Raw genomic sequence first — 21,423 nt, 5'->3', positions numbered from 1 at the left:
GTCAAATAATAATAAATATAAAATCGATATGTCATCCCCTACAAAAATATTATTTCTATCTTTTTTGTAATAGGTGACTTTACTCTAAGATTACTTAAACGCATAGACAAAATGATTTTGCGTAAATGCGTTTTGTGTATGTTGCGCGTGGGCCAGAGAGAGGAAACGAATGCGCTGACATCCTCATAACGTACTTATTTATATCTTATCTACATATATCTATCTTGAACAATTTGTTCTTAACGAATGTTAAAATATATTTAAACATTGAGACAAATAATTTTGTTTTTGTATTGTACTTTTGAAATGACGTTACAGTAGTGTTTACACAACCGTGACGATGACACGCATGGTTGAGTCCCAACGTGGACAACCACTTTTAGTTTTAGATCATTTTAAATATTCTAAAGTAACTCGTCCGTTATCTTCAGGCGAAAAAAAGTGGCGATGTATAAACCGCAAATGTACCTACAGCGTTTTTAAAAACATTTGAAATAAATAATAATATTACGGAAAAAAAATGATAATCATAAATACAAACCTGTCAAGGACTATATAAGTACTACAACGAAAATGTGTTACCGCCGTGGTCAAACGCAAAGCAACCGAGGATATCTGGAGTCTGCACTAGGCCAAATAAAATTGATTATAGTGCACAAAATAATGTACCTGACTACGCAAAAGATCTGCAAGTAAGTGATATTCGGTATGTTAAGAAGAATATTTACAATGCCAGAAGAAAGTCAATGCCTGCAGTCTGTACTAGGTACCGAATCGATCGACGAAGTAGGTATAGACGAAAGCATGGAAATAGTTACAGATATAAATACAGTGGATTCTCCGTAATTCAAATCTTTGATAATTGAAAACTTTCCCTTAAAAATCTCACTGTAATTCGAATAAAAACAATGCATTTAACTATTCAAGTACACTGGTTGATTCGTAGTAAAATTTTCGGGAAAACTAGCTAACAATTCGAAGTATATTCACCAAAATGTATTTCTTATAATCTTATCGTTAATAATTTACATTGCATTTGTGTATAAATTTAATTTATTATTTCCGATAACTGTCGAATTACTATCGTAACTATCGGTACAAATTTCTTTTTCATAACTCTGTAACTTAAAAAAAATGTTTGCCCTCTTGATATTTTGAATCACTCAGCAATCAAATTCAGGGTAATTCGAAATTTTTCATAAGTCCCATTACCTTCAAATTATCGAGAGTTGACAGGATGTATATTTTTATTCGGGTCGAGTTTACACGTCAATCATTTTTACCTGAAAAAACCGGAGTTGCCCGATAGCGGCCCAAATACAGGTAGTCGTATTTTATCCCAAACATAAGTATCCCCGATAGCGGCCCGTCCAAACACACATTGGTTCACAAAATAGCTTGTAATTAATAAAATAAAGCAATTGAATAAAGAAGGTAAATATGAAATTTAAATGTCTCGTTTATGATTATTATAATTAATAATATACAGACTTCCGAGAGTAGGAATTTTTTTTACAAGACTAAGTAGTGTATATAGTCAAATAGTCAAAAAATTGTTTAATATAGGAAAAATATAGGAATTACAATTAATATATCAATAAATAGTCAAATAGTAAAATAATTTTAAAGTTAAATTATAGTGCTATAACATATAACTTATAGTTATACTATAATAGTGGTTGATTTTTTAAACTCATAATTTTTACAAAATCAAAATTAGATATTTCCAAGTTTCTTAATTTTGTAATTTCAGGTTCTATAAATGGTAAGCCAAATATATATGTTAAAAACTTGCCTATATCACTATTTTTGTCTTTATAATCTACGCTTAACCCCAATGATTGTATTTTTCGCCACCACGATTGATATAGTGGAACCTACAACCTTTTATAGTAGCCAATGGCCAAGTTAAAGATTAAATAATAAAACTGAAAATTACCATGCTGAATATTGGTAATCATGGGAGTTGTGATTACAATAGTTATATATTTATATTAAAATACGTATCGGTATAGGTAGTTTCCTACCTAATGCGTACGGGCCGCAATCAAGATAGGCGAAAAAGTAAAAAGATTATTTTGGGCCGCAACCGGTCGACACCAAAAAAAACCTGGGCCGAGTTAACACCTTATTTAAACATTATGAAAACACTACCTTCCTGCTTGAAATGTAATTATTATGATTATTCGTTGGTAAACCTAATAATATTTATGTAACTTTTAAATTTTATTTGTATGTCGTATGTGTAATATATTATATTTTAAAGAAATTATTTTTGTAAAAATTATAAGAAAATGAATTATGATATAATATTACAAATAAAACTGTAGAGCGTATAGCCGGCCATGTATACAAACATATTTAGAATAATTTGTGAAAAATGCAATGAATTAGGTTTAATATTTACGCCAGATTTATAAATTGTTAAAACATCTTTTTTGAACCCGAGTGCAGTTAATAAATGTCGAAGTGAATAGGTTCGTGGTAAAGTGGTATAAATAGTCAATAGGTAGGTTAGATACTTTACCATATAATTTTTTTTTTTAATATCATTGTGTTAAGTAAAATATAATACAAATTATTATTATTATTATTATAAATATAAGTGTCAAATACCCACGAATAATATTTTTAAATTATAACAAAATAACTAAAATCGTGATTCTTTGTTTAAATATCTAATTGTTTCATCAAAATTTGAAAAAATTTCCTTGCAAAATATTGTGCTTTTATATTTTAAGATTTTTTGATTTTCGATTAGAACTATTTGTGAGAAATTGAGAATTTTATACATTTTTAACTGAGAAATAATTTGTACATTTTCGTGATTTTAGTGAATTTCTTATAAATTTGAACTTCAAGTGCTTTAAATAAAAAATGGAGCCCATTTACTTTTATGTTGTTAAATAAAATGTATTTATTTAATATAAGAACGACGTATATATGATTTTCTATTAATTTTTTAAACTCTTTGACTGAGCTTTAACATTTTGCATTTGTATGGAACACGGTATACCCATACATAAAAAAATTTATATATATCCAATTACCTATATAAATAGCTTAAAATTAGTTAATATTTGAAAAAATAATTTTGTAGAGAAAATGTTAATTTAAGTTATAATGATATGGTATATTGGTATAAGTTCTTACGATAAACATTTTTTGAATAAAAAGTAATAACTAAATAACCAAAAATAGTTTAGGATAAATCGTTATACGTTAATAGAATAGCCAATGTCCTAAATTTAAACACAATAATTGAATAATGGTTCATAAAAAAATTAGTGACTACTGTCACTATTCACTGTCGTATTGGCTGATGGTAAATGTAGTAGATATGTAACAAAACTATCGGACTTGCTGCTATAGGTATCTTGAGAATACGGCATTGATCGTTGTCCCATTTCTAGGTTCATTTGGCTTATTACTAATGTTTACATCAAGTTTTTATTCAAAGAATGTTTTTAAAGGGATTGAATAGTTTGTTATAAAATTAACATTAAATTCTACTGCTAAAATCATCGGAAGTCGGTCTAAATTATATCCTTGAACCTTCATGACTTTATATGAGTAACCAAATAACTAATAAGTAGTAACTATATACATACCTGCAATACCCTATATATTCTGATAGGTAATAATATAGATAATGTTATAATAATATACACTTTTTTTTTAATAATGTACATAGGTAATTGCAGATAACCATAAACCTTATCTCAATTGAATACGGTTTAAATATTATTTAATAACTTTCCAATCTCGAATATAGTATAGGTAACTTTAAAAAAATTAATAAACGATGGCGGCGCTATTGACGTAATGATTAAACAGTTCCGGCAACGTCGGAGATGCCACAAAAAAAAAGTATGGGGAACTTTTAAATGTTATTATCATTTATAATAATATATAATAAGACATTCTATAAAAAAAAAAAATATATCTTAGTATTGTAAAATGTATTATACAATTAATATCAAACACATTTTTTCAATATCTACTAATCAATTCATTTTATATCTATTTCATTTTTATAGCTAAGGAGTAATAATAGATTGAACTTTTAAAACAAGGATTGTCATAAATATTTCGCATACTGCAACCAAAAAATATACAATGTAAACACAGTAACAACTACAAACACATTTTTTTATAGACATTTTAAATTCAAGTTTGTACGAAGTTATCAGATATTTAAACTTTATTTTAATATAATTTAAAAATATTATTCGTGGTATTTAAAGCTTTTAAAGTATATATTATTATACTTTATACACACAATGACATTTTCAAATGTATTTTTTTGGGGGAAAAATTTATTCAAACTACTATGTTAGTGTATATAACTAATAGTAAATAAATTATCTTTATAGCAATATAATATCATAAATTATTATATTTTTTTTGAGCCTGTGTACACAAAAAGTTGTAAGAAATAATGCTTTGATAATTTCTAGGTAATCATAATGGTTAATTCAGAACTTAAAATATCAAAATTACACAATATAATATGTATTATAAGATAACGTAAAAAGTGTTCCTATCATAAAATGTCAAAAAATTACAAATCCAAATCAATGGGCCCTTAAAATAGCAGGGCATAGAATACCCCCAGGTCCTACTGCCCCCTTCCGCGTCCCCACGGGGACCCTGGTCCCTGGTATAACCATAGAATTATATTTTATGGTTATCCTTATGCTAAATCGAACGGTTATTAAATATGAAATCCATAAATTTATAACTATTTGTTGTTCATCAATCATCACACCTACTTATTAAATTACAAATCATGATCGAAATGATCTGATAGACTCGATGCTTTGATGAGCTAATATTAATAGTAATATAAGTATTAAGTGCACAAGTAGTATGTATCCCCCTCCCAGGTCTAGTATAGCTTGAATACAAATCAGATGATAAATATAAAGGCATTCAATTTACGATACATATATATTAGGTATATAATATTATTATACATTATACCTAAAAAAGTTTGATCGTTCAAAACGCGGCTAAATAATAAACAAACTCGTTTGTTCCATGATTCCGTTGAGCTGTCGCCGGCAGAGGAGGCCGACGACCATCTTGTTTAGGCTTTGAAAAAAAAAGACTCGCGCCCGCGCCCTCTCGTCTATCAGCACCGTGGTCGCGGTACGAGATGACAAGGTACAACAGTGGCGGACACCCGCTGTGGCGCGACCGTCGCTAATCGCTTATCGCTTTTGTCGGCAGTCGGCACGCACGCCAGCAACCATAGGAAAAAAGATTACGATGACGTCACGTGACGGCTGCGGTTCGCGCGCATCTCACGGCAGACCGTACCTGTGTCCGTTACGCGTCGTGCGTTGTCGGTGGCGGCCGGTACCGTCGGCTCGGCGCGGCGGGCCAGCAGCCACCGCCGACCGCCGTCCGCCAGTGGAGTACAACGACAGAGAAGGTGAACATCAGGCAGGAGTTTGCGTTGGGGTAATTTTTTTCCATCTTTAACATCGTAGTTCGGGCCGCCGTCGTCTTAACAACTAAATGGCGGAACAAGTCGGCGAGAGAAGGACGGAACGGCCACCGCAGAAGCCCGTGGCCCAAAAGCCGGTCATATGTGAGTAAGCCACCGCGCGCACGCTCTCCGCGGGGGGGTCAGTCGTCCCACGCACAACGGTTGTCGTCGCCATTGACGATTAGAAGGCGGCACGTAAAATTCACGTGCTTTTTCCCGAGCGCGCTCATAATGTCGCCACGGCCGTTGTCGCAAGACGCGTTTTTTCGCCTGACGCGAAATCGACGTCTTTCGCCCCCCTTCCCCTCGACATTGGAAATGCGCGTCCCGAGAAGATTGTTGTTTGTTTTTGTTTGTTGTCTGCTCGGCGCCCGCCGACGCGCCGAGACTGCCCGTGTGCGCGTTGCATTCACATCCCCCGAATGGTCGGATGCGTATAAAATGACTTGAAGTCTGAAATCAAAGTACTTCTACGTCCGGTGTTTGTTGTCGTTTACGGTTTTTAGTAGTATTGTTATATTGTACACACGCGCATCGGTATCGTGTCTCCGGTCCACCAAACCTCCACCCACACCTCGATCCGGCCACTGACGCTATTATCACCGCCGATCGGGTTATTAATGGTGCTCGCTGCTCGGGTTGACAGTTAAAAGTACATAATATCTACTCGGAATGTATGCCGTCGTCGTCATTACTGACTCGATAATACCCTTTACCTTTGTTGTTGTTACTTGTTATGTTGATAATGATGATGATGACGATAATAATAATAAATAATAAATTGTTCCGACAACAATACTATACCCTCTTCTTAGAAACTGATAATGATACGCGCGCACTTCGTATTTTTAGCTGGATCGCACGTTATTATGACGGACAGTCGACGGGTCTATAGTTTCAACGTCCATAAATAAATGCGCAGATTTTTATTCAAACCCCCTCCCCCAATATGAATTATTAACTTCCGCTGCATAGGTCATATTTAGTACATATTTTATGCTCCTAATGGGTACGATTATAGGAGAGGCGCATCAAGTTCTAACATTTAGCCTTTTTTTTTAGCCGTGAAAGTCACCGGCGTAGTTAAGTGGTTCAACGTCAAAAGCGGTTATGGTTTTATCAACCGGTAAGTGCGATTTGGTTTATTTGTATTTAGTGAGATCAAAAATATGCTTGTACATACTGCATATCGGTTTAATCTTTATTTTCACACCTACCTATATTATTATTGTTGAGCTATTTCAAATTTGTATTGGTAATGTGCAATTCGACTAAGGGCCGATTTCACCAACAGTTCATCACGGTTAAAGTTAACCGTAGTTTAACTGGCTGAATTTGGCTGGTTAAATATTTGTTATCAGCGGATCAAGCGTCAACCGTGATTAACTGTGTTGGTGAAATCGGCCCTAAGAATTGTAGAGTTATCAAACAATAGAATATGCTACAACGATCATAAATATAATAGGTATGTAATTTAAGTTAGTTTATCGAATTTATCTAAATTAAAATTATCCAATCTTAACTTTTATATTCCTATTTTATTAAAGATATATATGAAATAAATTTAATAATTATCTATGTTATGTTATTTCTAGTAATGATACAAAAGAAGATATATTTGTCCACCAGGTAATTACATAATTATAAATATCTATTATTTTATTATTTAAAAAAAAACCTATAAATGTGGCACGTGCATACAATATAATATATTATTAAAGTTACTCTTATATATATTCATAAACATCTTATAGTAATCTATTATAATAAAGATGTGCTGTTATGATATCAGTATATAGGTATATCTGGATGATTTGAAATGTTAACTGTGGTAAGGAATTGTCAAATCCTCCAGTTACCCCTTAATGGCTTAGGGCCAGTATTACCATCTCCCGTTAAATTTAACCGACTCTTAACCGGCCGAATTCGGCCGGTAATTAAATCTGTTATCAGTCGGTTAAGCATAATCGAAGCATACCGATGATTGTAATACTGGCCCTTAATGTATATAATTATTTGAAATAAATAATGTATCAAATATAATCTCGATCTGTGTAATTTATTCAAAATCTATTTATTTTTTAAAATATATGAGTTACAATTTTATAAGTATGTTAAGTTCATTATATAACTTGAACACTAATCCAAATTAGTGAAAACTAAAAAAAAATATATTTATTAATAATAGTAGATATACTAATTATATTGATTTTTTTTTTAAAAAAAGTACTATTACATTAAAAATTATTTTAAACAATACAAGCTTTATGTTGTATCTCTATTAAAAATACGTTTTTAATAAAAATAATATGATTAAATTTGGTCAAAGTATTGATGAAAGGTATTTTGATTTTAGTTATCTACCAACTATATATTGGTATCAGGTATACATTCTATTTTTTAAGTTTTAATGGTGTCCATATGACATTATTATTAAAATAATAACATAAAATATATACATATTTATTCTTAGATACATACTTTTATTTCAGTCTGCTATAATCAAGAACAATCCGAAGAAAATTGTACGCAGTGTTGGTGATGGTGAAACCGTAGAATTTGACGTTGTTGAAGGTGAAAAAGGTCATGAAGCAGCAAATGTTACTGGTCCAGACGGAGAAGCTGTTAAAGGATCTCCTTATGCAGCTGAAAGAAGAAGAAATAACTATCGCCAATGGTTTTATGGACGCCGTCCTAATACCCGTGGGAGAAATGGTGGCCAACCTCCAAGAGATGGTAGTCCAAGTGGTGGTATGTATTAATATTTTCATTAATTTATTTAATAATTCTACATTGATATGTTTTTAACAACATATTCTGTAGGCGAAAAGGAAGAAGCTGAAAATGAAGTAGGAGAACAGCCAAGACGTTACCAGCGTCAACCGCGTCAACAGAATTGGTATAACAGCTATAGGGGAAATAGAAGAGGTCCACCACCAAATAGGGGAGAAGGTGGTGATTACAATGTAAGAATTATTTATAAGATTATAATAATTATTAATTAATACAATATTTATTATTTCTAATTAAAGCATGAGACAATTTTAGGTTTCTTGAATTAATAATTCTTAATTGAAGTACCAAGTTTCAGTTGTTACGATCTTAAAATAATAAAAAAATAAATATTGAGCGTCTATTAGGATATAATATATTAATACCTGATTATATAATTAGTGCCTGTAATTAAAAAAAACGTATTCATTGTGTGTTTTGATTTTAGGGTGGAGATAACTATGGATATGATAGTTCTCCTCCTGGTAGAGGCAGAGGTCGTGGGATGGGTGCTCCCAGACGTTTCTTTAGACGAGGCAGTGGATTTAGAGGAAGCCGTGGAACAGGAGGTCCACCTCGAAGACCGTATCAAGATGAAAATCAGGTAAACATATTCAATTAAAAAAAATCTTATTGATAAGAAATACTTTATGTTTAAATAACATTAAAGATGAAACTATTATATATATAATGTATAAGTTAAAATTACATCGTTAAGTTTTAAATTAATTTTTTATTTAATATATTAATAGGACAATGAATATAATCAAAGTGATGAAAATGGAGCGAATAGACCCCGTCCTCGCTACCGCCGCCGCAATAATCGTTCTAGAGCAAGAAGTGATGGTCCTCCAAGAGCCAACAGCCAAAGTGACAACGAATCCAAACAAAAAGTAATATTTACATAATTTTATGTCTAATATTATAAAATGTTTGAGATCCATAGTATGATTAAAGTATGGGTTATTTTTAATTTTTATTCAGACCATAATGTTATAATGAAAACTTGTGAATAGTTTAATATACATTTTTTTAATACTTGTGTTTCCATTATACAAACTGATATTGTAATTTTACTTTGTTTTCAGAATTTTGGAGGCGAAACGTTGGAACTGGATGAAAGTAGCCATGCTTAAACATCAGATTAAGTTGCAAACAGTATATTTATCATAGAATCTTGTTTTAATTTTCTCTTACGCATTTGTGTTTTTCATGTATCTAATCTCGGACGTTTTATTTGTTCCACTCGCCACGATTATGACTCTAACAAGTTCTACAATAATCAATTTGGTTTTTTTGATTGCCTACATCTTTTGATATGTATTAACTCTTCTATTACAATCCAAACAAGACCTGGGTTTTTGGTTATCTTGCTTGATCTTGATCTGTAAATCGTACATCTTTAAAGTATATTGCATGATAATTTTTCCTATTTACTTTTTTTTTATAATTATCACAAAGAAAAAAATAATTTTTTTTATGAAACATAAATGTGTTGAATACAATAAAAATATTGAATAATACTATATTTTAGACAAGCAATGTGTGCATGAGTAAATGGAGGAAAAACGAAATATATATTTGTATAATTTCGTATATATTAGAATTGTTTTATTACTATGTCAAACCTTATTATTTATTCTAAAAATTAAGTTACGACTAAAAAAAAGAGGTACTTGTAATTTATTACCTTGAACTTATGAAATTTTTGTACTACAGTACACATATCAATTTATTAAATTATTTTCATACTAGTTATCAAACATTTGTAACATGTTTGAGATATAATTAGCAAAGCAATACTTTAGATTTAGAAAAAAATATATCTGTATATTTCGATAATTCGATATATAAATATATATTTATAATTTATTATACATTTTGTGAAACTAAGATATCATTTTCATACTAGTTAAAAGTTTTTTTTAACATTTTATACAAAAGTTGTTTAAATATCCTAAATAATATAGTAAGATCGGTAAGACAGTGCCTGTATTTTACTGTTTTGAAATGAAACCGGTATTATGTTTCGACTTCCAGAGCAAACATTTTAGCATTGAATTTTATCTTAAGGGTGAAGTTACATTTTATTTACTAAATTTGTTTACTAGTAAAAATTATTGGCAATTTAAAATTAAAAAGAGTGAATTCAATATTTAGTTGTGGATAATATTTGGATGTTAAAAGTTTTATTTTGTACTCATCACTTGTGTCAACTTAAGCCATGATTGTATTTTGTGACAATGTTTAAATAATTGTCAGTTGGGTATTTACATTATTTTTTTTATTTAGTTTATTTTAGTGACTAAATCTGAGGAAATGTATGTAAGCCCCTATAATTGACTGGTTTTTTTTATACAAATCGTTTTTAAAATTTGATGTATCAGTATATTTTAAGTTATGTTTTAATAGTTTTATTAAACCATGCTATCTTGACCAGAAGTGATAAAAGATTTATAAGCTATATTAGACTACTGATCTAATTTAATTTGTTCAGATTTTTATCATTTGAATGGAGAATAATATATTATAATAAAGTATTAAGAAAACAAAATCATGGCCTGGGGGCATGACAAATACTTCATAATTATTTTTTTTTATGACGCACAGCCACCACCCCCAGATACTCAACAAGAGTCCAATGGGTTTCTGTATGAAAATACATCTTGTTGGTAATTTGGGAGCCGGAAAGTAGCGAATGAAACTTAATTTATCTTCAAAACAATCAGGAAACATTAACAAAAGAAAAATGAATGAAGATTTTTTAACGCAAATCCTGTATCTTATATTATATTTTGTCTATTTCAATGACATTTCTAATTGTGTCGAGGACTTTGAATTATGTTAAATTTTACACTACCGTTAACCAAAGAGATTGGAAATAATTATTTCGCATTACGTACCTACATAATTTTTAAAAATTTAGTCTAATGATAAGTCAGTAAAAGTGCTCTCGTTGAATGTTCTAAGCATTAATAATCGTGGAAATTCAAATGACAAAAAAAAAACAATTACACAGATGAAATTAATACGATATTACATGTTAATTTTAACTAGGTACCTAGTACCTACTATATGGTAAGGGTCGGCAAGTAATTGAAAGACCCGGTGCAATAACCAGGTATGTCCACATTTTTTCAAAAATCATCTTAAATATTTAGGAAAAAAATGTCTATCGATCGGTGCAAAAATCTTTATATTTTAAAAATAGCAGTAAGAAAATAAAAAAACGATCCTCGAGTACAGGAAGGTGAGCAAGTACCTACCGCTCTGTAGTAGAATAGTACCTAGGTGTTGAATGACTAATGAGTGTTGATAGACTGATGTATACTATATTAAACAATAAACTTGAATTCAATGATATGAATTTCCGGTAACTTTTTTTTTATAGGTGGAAACAATTATGAAGAATCTTACCTATATTAAATATTCAAATTTTAGATGTAGAAGGAAAATTTTTTATGTATTTCAACTAGGTAGAAATCGCAAATTTTATTAAAACCCTTCTAGATTTTCGCCAATGAGTATACACTTGCAAATATAGATACAAACGTTATGCATATTATTTGGTGTTTAAACAATTGACTGTTTAACATAGGCGCAAATAGACAAACTATTTTGGGGGGACTAAAGCCCCTCCTATAATATTTTATAAAAATTATATATGCTCGGTACTAATTACGTAGTCCCCCCCCCAAGCCCTCACCTATTTGCGCCAATGCTGTTCAAATAGGTACGATTATTATAGACGATTATAGATGCGATATTACGATGAATTATAAACCCGCTAGATACCTACCTACATAATATTTAGGTACAATAACTTTATTATAATAGCCTATAGGTACTTGATTAATAAATCTCAAGTAGATATAACATAAATCACAGGTAATGTTTATTAATAAATTATTTAATGAAACAAAAAATAAATTTATCACACCACTCAGAATCTAAAATTAAATAATTTGTTTATAGCTGGTATCTACTTAATAAAATCTTAAGATAAATAATACATCAAGATTCCAGATATCCAATCGTCAAAGACTTAAAAATGTATAAGTACTCGAATAACGTGTGTTTCATTCCTATAACAATTATGTAAGTGTATAGGTATTTATTATATATTATGTCTATTATAAATAAAAGAAAATTAATTTTGTTAACACGAAGTTGATTGTTTGATTTGAAAAAATAACATTTATCTTTCGTCACTTCCAAAGTACCAACCATAATAATTATTCATCACACACAACCACAGCGGCACTCAACCAATAAAAGTCTACAAAAAAATATATAAGTAGACTTTTACTTGGCTGAGTTACCAATTATTATAAATACACATTATATTTTTAAATGTAAATACGTACAACTTTAATGTAGAATGATGAACGATATATGTGCATTATATATTGTGTATGATAATAAAATATTGTAAAGGCTTATGCTTTATGTATATTGTATAGATTAGGATTTACCTAAAATGGCAAAATAAAAAAATTAAAATAATTTCAATTTTTGATTGAGGTAGGTACCTATTAATGTAAATAGGTACTTAGTAGATACCTACTATTAGATTATAAATACCGAGTGGCGTGACTAGGGGAGACCCCTCCCCCGATATCTTTTTGAAGTTTTTACTAATGCTACATAGTACCTACGTAGTTTTAGTTTATACACCAATTTAAATTATAATGTTGTAACATAATGTACGTGTTGCTTCTCTCAGTAGTGGATCCAAAAGTCACCCATGAGGGGGGGTCAAATTTCCGAAAATTAAATTACCTTTTAGTTTAGGTTTATAATATTATAATATATATTATATAATATAAAATATAAAATATTATAATATAAAATAGTGTTAAAGAGACAGCCCAATAGAAGGGGGGCGAACACTCCTTCGGCTCCCATTGTACCCTCCACTGGCTTCACTGAATAGATAGGTAAGTGAGAATATTATTATTATTAGACTTTGACTTCTTATGAATAAAGTATATTTAAATAATTAATATAAGCCTAAATTATTTTCCAACATATGCATTATCTATATATTTAAAGGAGCTATGATTCATCATCGCCTAGCCGTGACCACCAAAGCTATGCGTATGAAATTTGTTCAGTAGTTTTGTTTTATGATGTAGAGACTCACTAAGGAATATGATATTCCACAAAGGTGGGCATAAACTAGTTAGTTAATTTTCTTATCAACTTATGAACTTAACTAGTTTAATTGCCAGTTGAATTAACTTATCTTTTCTCAGTTAAATTAAAAATAATCCATCCGGTAAACTTTTGTTTTTTTGTTAAGGGTAGAAAAATGTGTAGAGAATCTTTTATTACAACTTCTATGTTAACTATGAATAGAAAAACTTTTATGAATTTCTAACTGAAAAATTATTTACAAAATTTAAAAAAAATCAAAAAATTCTTATAAATAGTTCTTGTAAATAGTTTGAACATTTTACCATGTATAATGGAAAATAGTAATTTTAACATTTGATGAAAATGGTGTCGAACGATTTGTTTTTGAATTACAAAATATCAAAAATCTATAGATGAGAATTCGTTAATTTACTATTTACCGGTGAAAATCCAATATTGTAAACATTTTTAACTCAAAGTTCAAACCATCAAAAAAATTAATGTTACATTTCGGTAAAACTTTTATGAATTTCTAACTGATAAATAATTTCAACATTTTCGAGATATTGATGAATTTTTTTCAACAATTTAACTTTAAATACCTAGGTATTAGATCTTCGATTTTCCATAATTTACATTTTAAAGAGGTCCAAAACAGAGATTTTGAGATTCACGGTGGAAATTGAAACGTCACGTTTACATGGTCTCAATTAAAGAAACTACCTATATCTCAAAACCAAACGTATATTAGTAACCAGTGGCGTACGCAGGATTTTTCAGTGGGGGGAGGGGGGGGGGCTTGAAAATTAGTTAAATTTTATTTTTATTTTGTCCAGTCTAATAATTTCAGACGTCTATTTGAGGTATTTTAAAATGTTTGTAACTTTTTCACTTTTATAGTAGAAAAAATGCTCTAATCATAAACATCGATGCGGGATGTATGTTTTTGGAAGCGAATTGGATCTAGTTGATACTTTTAGGAGGTCAAAATTGAAAATGCTTAGTGCTTTCTAAAATAATTGGAGAAAAAAAATGAAAATTTATTAAAATTGTTTGGTAACCAGCTTGGTTATACCGTCCTCATTTGGATTGTATTTGATTAATTTAAATTTGTTTTTCTATAAATGTCAATAAAAAATTATTTATTCGGTTAGAAAGCTTAAAAATTTAATGCGTAAGTTTTTATTATAGCTAAAATATTAACGATACATAGGCATCATGGTTATGTTTTATAAGCATTTAAAGTTCAAATTTCGTCAAAACCACCGTTAATTTGGAGTTCAAAACTTATAAAATATTAAATGTGTACCTATAGCTAAGGCTAAACAATTTAATACAAGGTCTTTCATACAAGTAATTCATACTTTTACCTAAAAATTACAGATGATTTATGAAAATTGGTATGCAAATACATTGTTTTTTCAAAAATGAATTCATTCTGGTAAGACGTATATGAAATTTACGTCTTGCTTACTATAGTTGAGAGTTGAAACTTGATAAATATTTTTGAAAAAGTAATAATAATATGGCAATGGGAGGGGGGGATTCAGCCCGTTAGCCCCCCCCCTGCAGACGCCACTGTTTGTAGCTTATATACTCAAAAACTGCTCGATTTATTTTGATGAAAATATCAGAGATTATATTGGTAGGTACATAAACACGCCTATTCATCATCAGTCATCAGTCGACTGTCATCATTCATCATTAAAATAATAACTTATAACAACTGTAAATCGATACATAATATTATATAATTGTGTACTGTTCATCACTGAATATTAGTATTTTCTTAATTTTAGATATTCAAGTTTAAGAGTACAAATAACTAACAAATTTTAAATAAATTAATACGTTCAAATGTAGTTTTGTTGATCTGTTTTTTATTTTATTAAACAAAAAAAAAATCACATTTATAAACCATATAAAATGAATAAATAACTAGCTAATAAGTAATAGTACACAAATTACACAGTATACCTAATTATAATAATATTTTCTACAATAAAATACATAGTACATTATACATTTTTAACATACCTACCTACGTAGTTCACCGACTGCAGTATACCATAATATTTTATAATTTATTAAGTATATTGTACAGCAGTGGATAGAAATAGATAGTTAAGTAGGTACCTACTAATAATATAACTATGCCTATCTAATATTTAAAATCAGCATACATAATACATATTTATTAGTATTCACTATTCGCTTAATAATGTTTATATAACACACTAGTGATTTATATAATATATGTTTTGCCTATTGCAAATTGGCAACATCTATATAGTGTATTAATTATAATAATATGATTAACGTTATTATTATTATCAGTTTATGTAATAAAAAAAATTAATAATAATACTGACTTTGGCGAGATTAGTTACGTTTTACTTATATGGGTATATAGCATAAAACATTTAATTTTAAATATTTATACTTTATAGTTAAATTCCTATTCCTATTCTAATTTACAAACTTTGTATGAGTAATTGTATTTTTGTATTTGTATACGTATACATGATCCGAAGATCATGATTGTTGACAAATCACTTTTAACACTTGTGTATGAGTATTAAAGAGTGAATATTATGTATAATTTTTTACAAAAAAAAACGCAGTAAACAAATAGTTGAACAATTGGCGAACAATATTTCTATTGCTGTCATATTATTATGTAGGTATACAGTTCAACGAAAAATAAAAAAATTATATCTGTCATTATATTTTTGTTATTAAAAATAACTACATACAACGACTCACGCAACTCATAACTATATAGGCACCTAATGTATAGAAGACTGATACATTTTTTTAAAAATATTTATTAAAATAATTATCATGAAATTAGATATAATTAGGTGGGTAACTTGATTTTCTACACGAGTATTGGGTAGGTATGTATCGTAATGTAATAATTTCTACTTAATATTATGTCTTTTCACAAACAAGTAACAACCTAAAATACAATAATGAACATTGGTGTGTTAATCCAATGTAAAGTCAACTTTTAGATCCATAAAATATTATTTATTTTCTCATATAGATAAATTACATTCAAAGTTGTAGGTAAATCAACTATATAATTTAAACCCATTTATTGTCTAAATGATTAGACAGTATTCAGTATGTCTAGAAATCAATTCTAAATATATTAGGTATATTATATTAATATATTAAAGGAAATATTAATTTATTATTCATACAAACTATAGTAGCAACTTTTAGAAATAATACTACCTATAATAGTTGATTGTTCACACATTGGAAATGTATTTTTTTTAAAACCGCACACACTCCAGGTCATTACTCGTAAACGTAATTTAATATACGTGGATATTATAATTTATAGTCATGTAACACAATACGTACCTATACAATTAATATTATGAGGATTGGCGTATTTTTTAATTTATAGGTACACATTTGGCCGTGATTGGTGAAGTTAATCAATATTTTTTGCTTTCAGTTGTTGTTTTCGATCTGTCGATCAGTAAATTTTTACAAATGACCAAATATACTTATTTCGAAATGACCTAAAACATATTTAAGATACTTATGGTTGAAATGTTCTATTATTTTGGATTTCATTTCGAGTTAAGTCAACATAGATACATAGAATCGTCGTCGAATAGCAAGAATATCAAACTTAATTAATATAAACGATAAACCTATAAATATATAGGTACTAATGTTGTAACGTACAAACGATGTACGAATAAAAGTAGGTACTGCACGACAATAATATGTGTAATGTGTGTTGACCTCGGTTGCCACATTATAATATGATCATAATCTAAATATGCCTAATGTACCTACTATACATACATAATTTAGCCATCTTATTATCTTAATGGTACCATCATAAATCGTACGTATATCTATAAGACTATAAAACATAATTTAGCAGTAGGTATAAGAATAAGAATTATAGCTGATTGCATATGTGGTACCTAAGTTTCCTAAGTACTATGGCATAATACGTGTGTGTGTGTGTGTGTTGCGGAAATACCTTTACTCTATATGGGAAGTAAGTTGCTCTGCTACAGAGTTGGACAAGAATAAGAAGTCTTATAATTTATTTATAAATAATATGTACGTATATATAGGTCAATTATATACAAAAGCGAAATGTTCAATACGTAAAATTGTTCCTGATGTAAGCTTTCTTCCTATTTTCGTGCCTGTGGCACTTGCCCCACCACGTTTTTTTCGTGCACACCCGCACGCGTTTCAGTACGAAACATTTGGTCTGCACCACGTTGAAGAACAGCTTGCCGATCAGGTTCGCGGATCCGGTACCGATCGTTTTCAAACACGACCGAAACCTGTAATACATTCGTTATTAGTGACTATTATTATATAGTGAGTATAGAGCAATCATTATTATTAAATAGGTAGTAAGATTTTTTTCACACAGATAATATAATACAAAACTATTATACGGTTATAGGTACTAGAGGTTAGGGATTATAATATATAGGTGGGTAGGCCGTAGGCATAGGTTGTAGCCTGTAGGTATGGACTACGACTTTAGCGAGTTAAAAATGTCGTTATCAAAATGTGTGGATTTAATATATGTATAGAATGAAATAACTAAAGCAATTATTATTATGTGGTAAGGTTGCTCGGTGGAAATCGAAAAGGTTATTGCTTAAATTGCGTCAAAAGCTCTCGAGAGAAATTAAATGACTGTAGAATTTCCGTCAATGATGCGTGTGTTGTATATATAAATAGGACATAATATTATCTAGGTAATAGCCAATAGATATCGTACGATAGTCACTTCTTATTGAAGTCACCACGTTTTGTTTGGATATCTATAATCTATTAAAATATTATTTTAATTATGTATAGTGATGTCCGATACCCATATCATGCAGGGAGGTACGTTTATTGTTCGTATAATGAGTGCGGAGAGTGAAAAACAAAAGAACGTGGCGTGCTGCATTGCTGCGAGCCTGCGAAAAAAGTCGTCTGCAAGAGCTTCCTCGGCGAATGGATACCCTCAATGTAATTAGAGCTGGTTTATAGGTACTTATAAGTTATATAGTTATGATTTTAGGTGGGTCACGGGAACGTTTTACCCAAGGTGTGTAATATAAGAATCTAAATGAATTCTAGATCGTTCTGAAGAATTAAGAAGCTATTATTGGGGTTGTTGTAACAATTTCAATTGAGTGTCTTGTACAGCTATCTTTGTATACTATTGTAATCGTTTATATAACTGCGGTATACTCGATCTACAGGAACAACCACTTATTAGTCATCAACATGATATACTGAATTAAAAAATAGTAGAATTTTTTGCCGTTTCGAAAGTCAAGTCGAGGTCAACAAATTTTATTAATATTATTATTATTATAAACTATGGAAATTGTTTAATGCGTCAGAGTCGTGTAAAACACGTCATAATATGCAATCAAACTCGGTGTCCGGTGATCGCGGGGTACAGGTGGGCACTCTGGCGGGCGACGCTATTCTATAACGCGCGATTCATCATCCACCCATTACCTTCTCAACACACTTACGACGAACACTCGAGTTTTATTATTATTGTTTTTTTTTTTTTAATTTCGGTTAAAAAATACATATTAGGTACACACAAATATAATATGACTTCTGTACAGGTATATACGACCGCGGCCTCTTTCCGGGTTTCAGATATAATATTATATTGTACATAATATTATATACTACCTATATATGTTCGATCAATCGAGCCGTTCGAGGTTTTCTTGTATATCGTCTGTACTCAACCAACATATTATGCGACGAGTTCAAGGTTCGGTAGAACGGTTTTCGTAGCAGCAATAACTATAACGCTATAAAGTCTACCAATATATTTATATAGACTTTTATCCGCGCATATGGTATGTCTGCGACCGCTATGACGTTTATTGTGCATATGTATTCACTAGGTACAGGGAGATATCCATACGAATATCAGATATTGTCTGTGTCACGATATTACGAAATCGCTATAATATGTTTAGTGGACGGACATTCGGACGCCATTATAACATTATAATATGCCATAAACTCCGGACGCGTGAACATTGCTGCAATAATATAATAATGATATTATGTATCGTTCGTCATTATTATATGGGCACGTAATATTTATACGATACAGGTGCGAAAATAATACTGCTGAACAATACGATGGGTAATATTACAATTCACAATAAGACCGTATTACGTGTTCACTCGTGTATATCGATATAGTCGTATCGATTTGATTTTTTTGTACGGGTCGAGTTCGATTTGAACTTTAGACTATATAATAATATATTAATATATTATTATATGATCTAAGATTTGAACGCAGACGGAATAATATCGAGTGTTATTCACGTATACAATTTTATTATATCACGCTGCTATACAAAATTTACAACATTGAACATCGCGTATCACGCTGCTATTATTATTATTTTATATAGGTACGTCTTATAGGCACCGAAGTCAACGCTAGGTTTAACAGTCGACCAGATTATATTTTAAATGTGCTTGAAGATTCCCGAATATACTATTATATAATATACATCATCGTAGGTCCGAATCAGCGAGGCTTTAAAACAAGTTTAGACGATTTAATTGATTTGTGTTTTATCTGACCGCTGGCAGACGTCGTCGCGAGCTTAGTTTTTTCTACCACCATATAGTATAATGATTGGTGAAGATAATTTTTGTTGAACCAACAGCTATTTACACTTTTGGCAACAGTAATCGAATTCACTAATTGTATTCTTTATTGGCGAAGGATTTCTTTAATTCTTAAAAGTTCAATGAAACACAACAACTTTATCCGGAATTTGAGATAATTGAATTTGCAGTACACATAGGAATATACTATATACATATATACCATAATATACGCTATCAGTATAACTAGGAGGCAGCAGGTGGCCAATTTGTTTGACATCCACTGCTCCCAGACAGCATAGAACGAAATATCCGAATTTTATTTAATTTTGAAGCGAACGCGTTTAATTACTAACTATATATTGTACATACACATATCGGTACACATATCGGTATAGTATGACAGTTATTTTAATTGCTTTGAAACAGTTTGAGAGTTGACTTAAATAAAATATCAAGTAAAATATAACCTTGGCGTGTGTTCATCAATATTATGTATAATAAATGATAAAGATATTTTGATTGGACAAAATGGTTTACAAGTATGATGATGCGTTTACGAAAAACTTTTTTCATTTAGCCATATATTATAGTTGTGTAGCCTATAATTAATTATTGTTTATCCGAATATAACAGGAAATGGGCGTAGTCTTAAATTTTAACGAAGCAACTTCATTAAGAGTACATAACTAGTAGGTACCTACCTGACATTATAACTATGCACATAGAAATTATATTTTATCAGACTGAGGGAAATGTAAATTAACAGGGAAAAAATTAAATGCATAAATATAATATGTAGGAACTTAGATATACTTGTAAAACAAAGTCAACCAATTTAAAAAAAAAAACTGATAAAAAATTAGTGAACATATTTTGTGGATATTTTTAAAAATATTTCATTGGTTTGATAAAAACTGCAGGTCAAGTCGTTTGCATTCCTTTTTCAATCTATGGATATTGTAACTGTAATAGGTACATCCGATTTTTTAACTTTTCTGAGAAAAAATCCTTCGTGCGTATATTTTATGTCGTTATAAAACGTGAAGGTTTTCTATACGTATATTAACTTGACTTGACCAATTTTTTCTTTTGGTCTTTGACACCATCATGGCATCATTTTTATAGGTTAGGACGGTTAGGTTAGCTACTATATATTATTAGATGCGTGCGAAACTATACAGACATCCGTACCTATATAACCAAACGATAGTTCTTTTACAGTAATCATAATAATTGTTGCTAGGTACTTATTACTATTTTTCATGTACGAACCGCTACAAGGTTAGGTATATTATATTATATCGCTGTCTAAAATTGTTAGCAATGCGCGTCTTATATTTCAAACCGATTTAATATGAAAT

The 21,423-nt window shown here is 30.1% G+C and overlaps 2 protein-coding genes across 2 annotated transcripts in view; one reads left to right on the top strand and one right to left on the bottom strand.

The window, feature by feature from the left end:
- The first annotated feature begins 5,418 nt into the window (after positions 1-5,418).
- Positions 5,419-9,795, top strand: LOC100162733 (Y-box protein Ct-p40-like). Its single transcript, NM_001162077.2, is given in 8 exon segments — positions 5,419-5,599; positions 6,560-6,623; positions 7,093-7,126; positions 7,990-8,248; positions 8,321-8,463; positions 8,718-8,873; positions 9,022-9,162; positions 9,358-9,795. Coding segments are annotated over 8 exon segments (918 nt in total). The 5' UTR covers positions 5,419-5,526; the 3' UTR covers positions 9,406-9,795.
- A 6,530-nt stretch (positions 9,796-16,325) lies between these two features.
- The window catches only part of LOC100569429, a 41,150-nt gene continuing 36,052 nt past the window's right edge, over positions 16,326-21,423 (bottom strand). Inside the window, exon 4 of the mRNA XM_008189767.3 lies at positions 16,326-17,739. Coding sequence (XP_008187989.1) covers positions 17,547-17,739 — 193 coding nt within the window. The 3' untranslated portion in view covers positions 16,326-17,546. The remainder of the gene's footprint in view (positions 17,740-21,423) is intronic.

Source organism: Acyrthosiphon pisum, chromosome A3 (genome assembly GCF_005508785.2).
Source record: "Acyrthosiphon pisum isolate AL4f chromosome A3, pea_aphid_22Mar2018_4r6ur, whole genome shotgun sequence".
NCBI classification, from domain to species: Eukaryota; Metazoa; Arthropoda; class Insecta; order Hemiptera; family Aphididae; genus Acyrthosiphon; species Acyrthosiphon pisum.
Note: the sequence above shows the minus strand (reverse complement) of the source record. Positions and strands in the feature narration are given on the sequence as shown.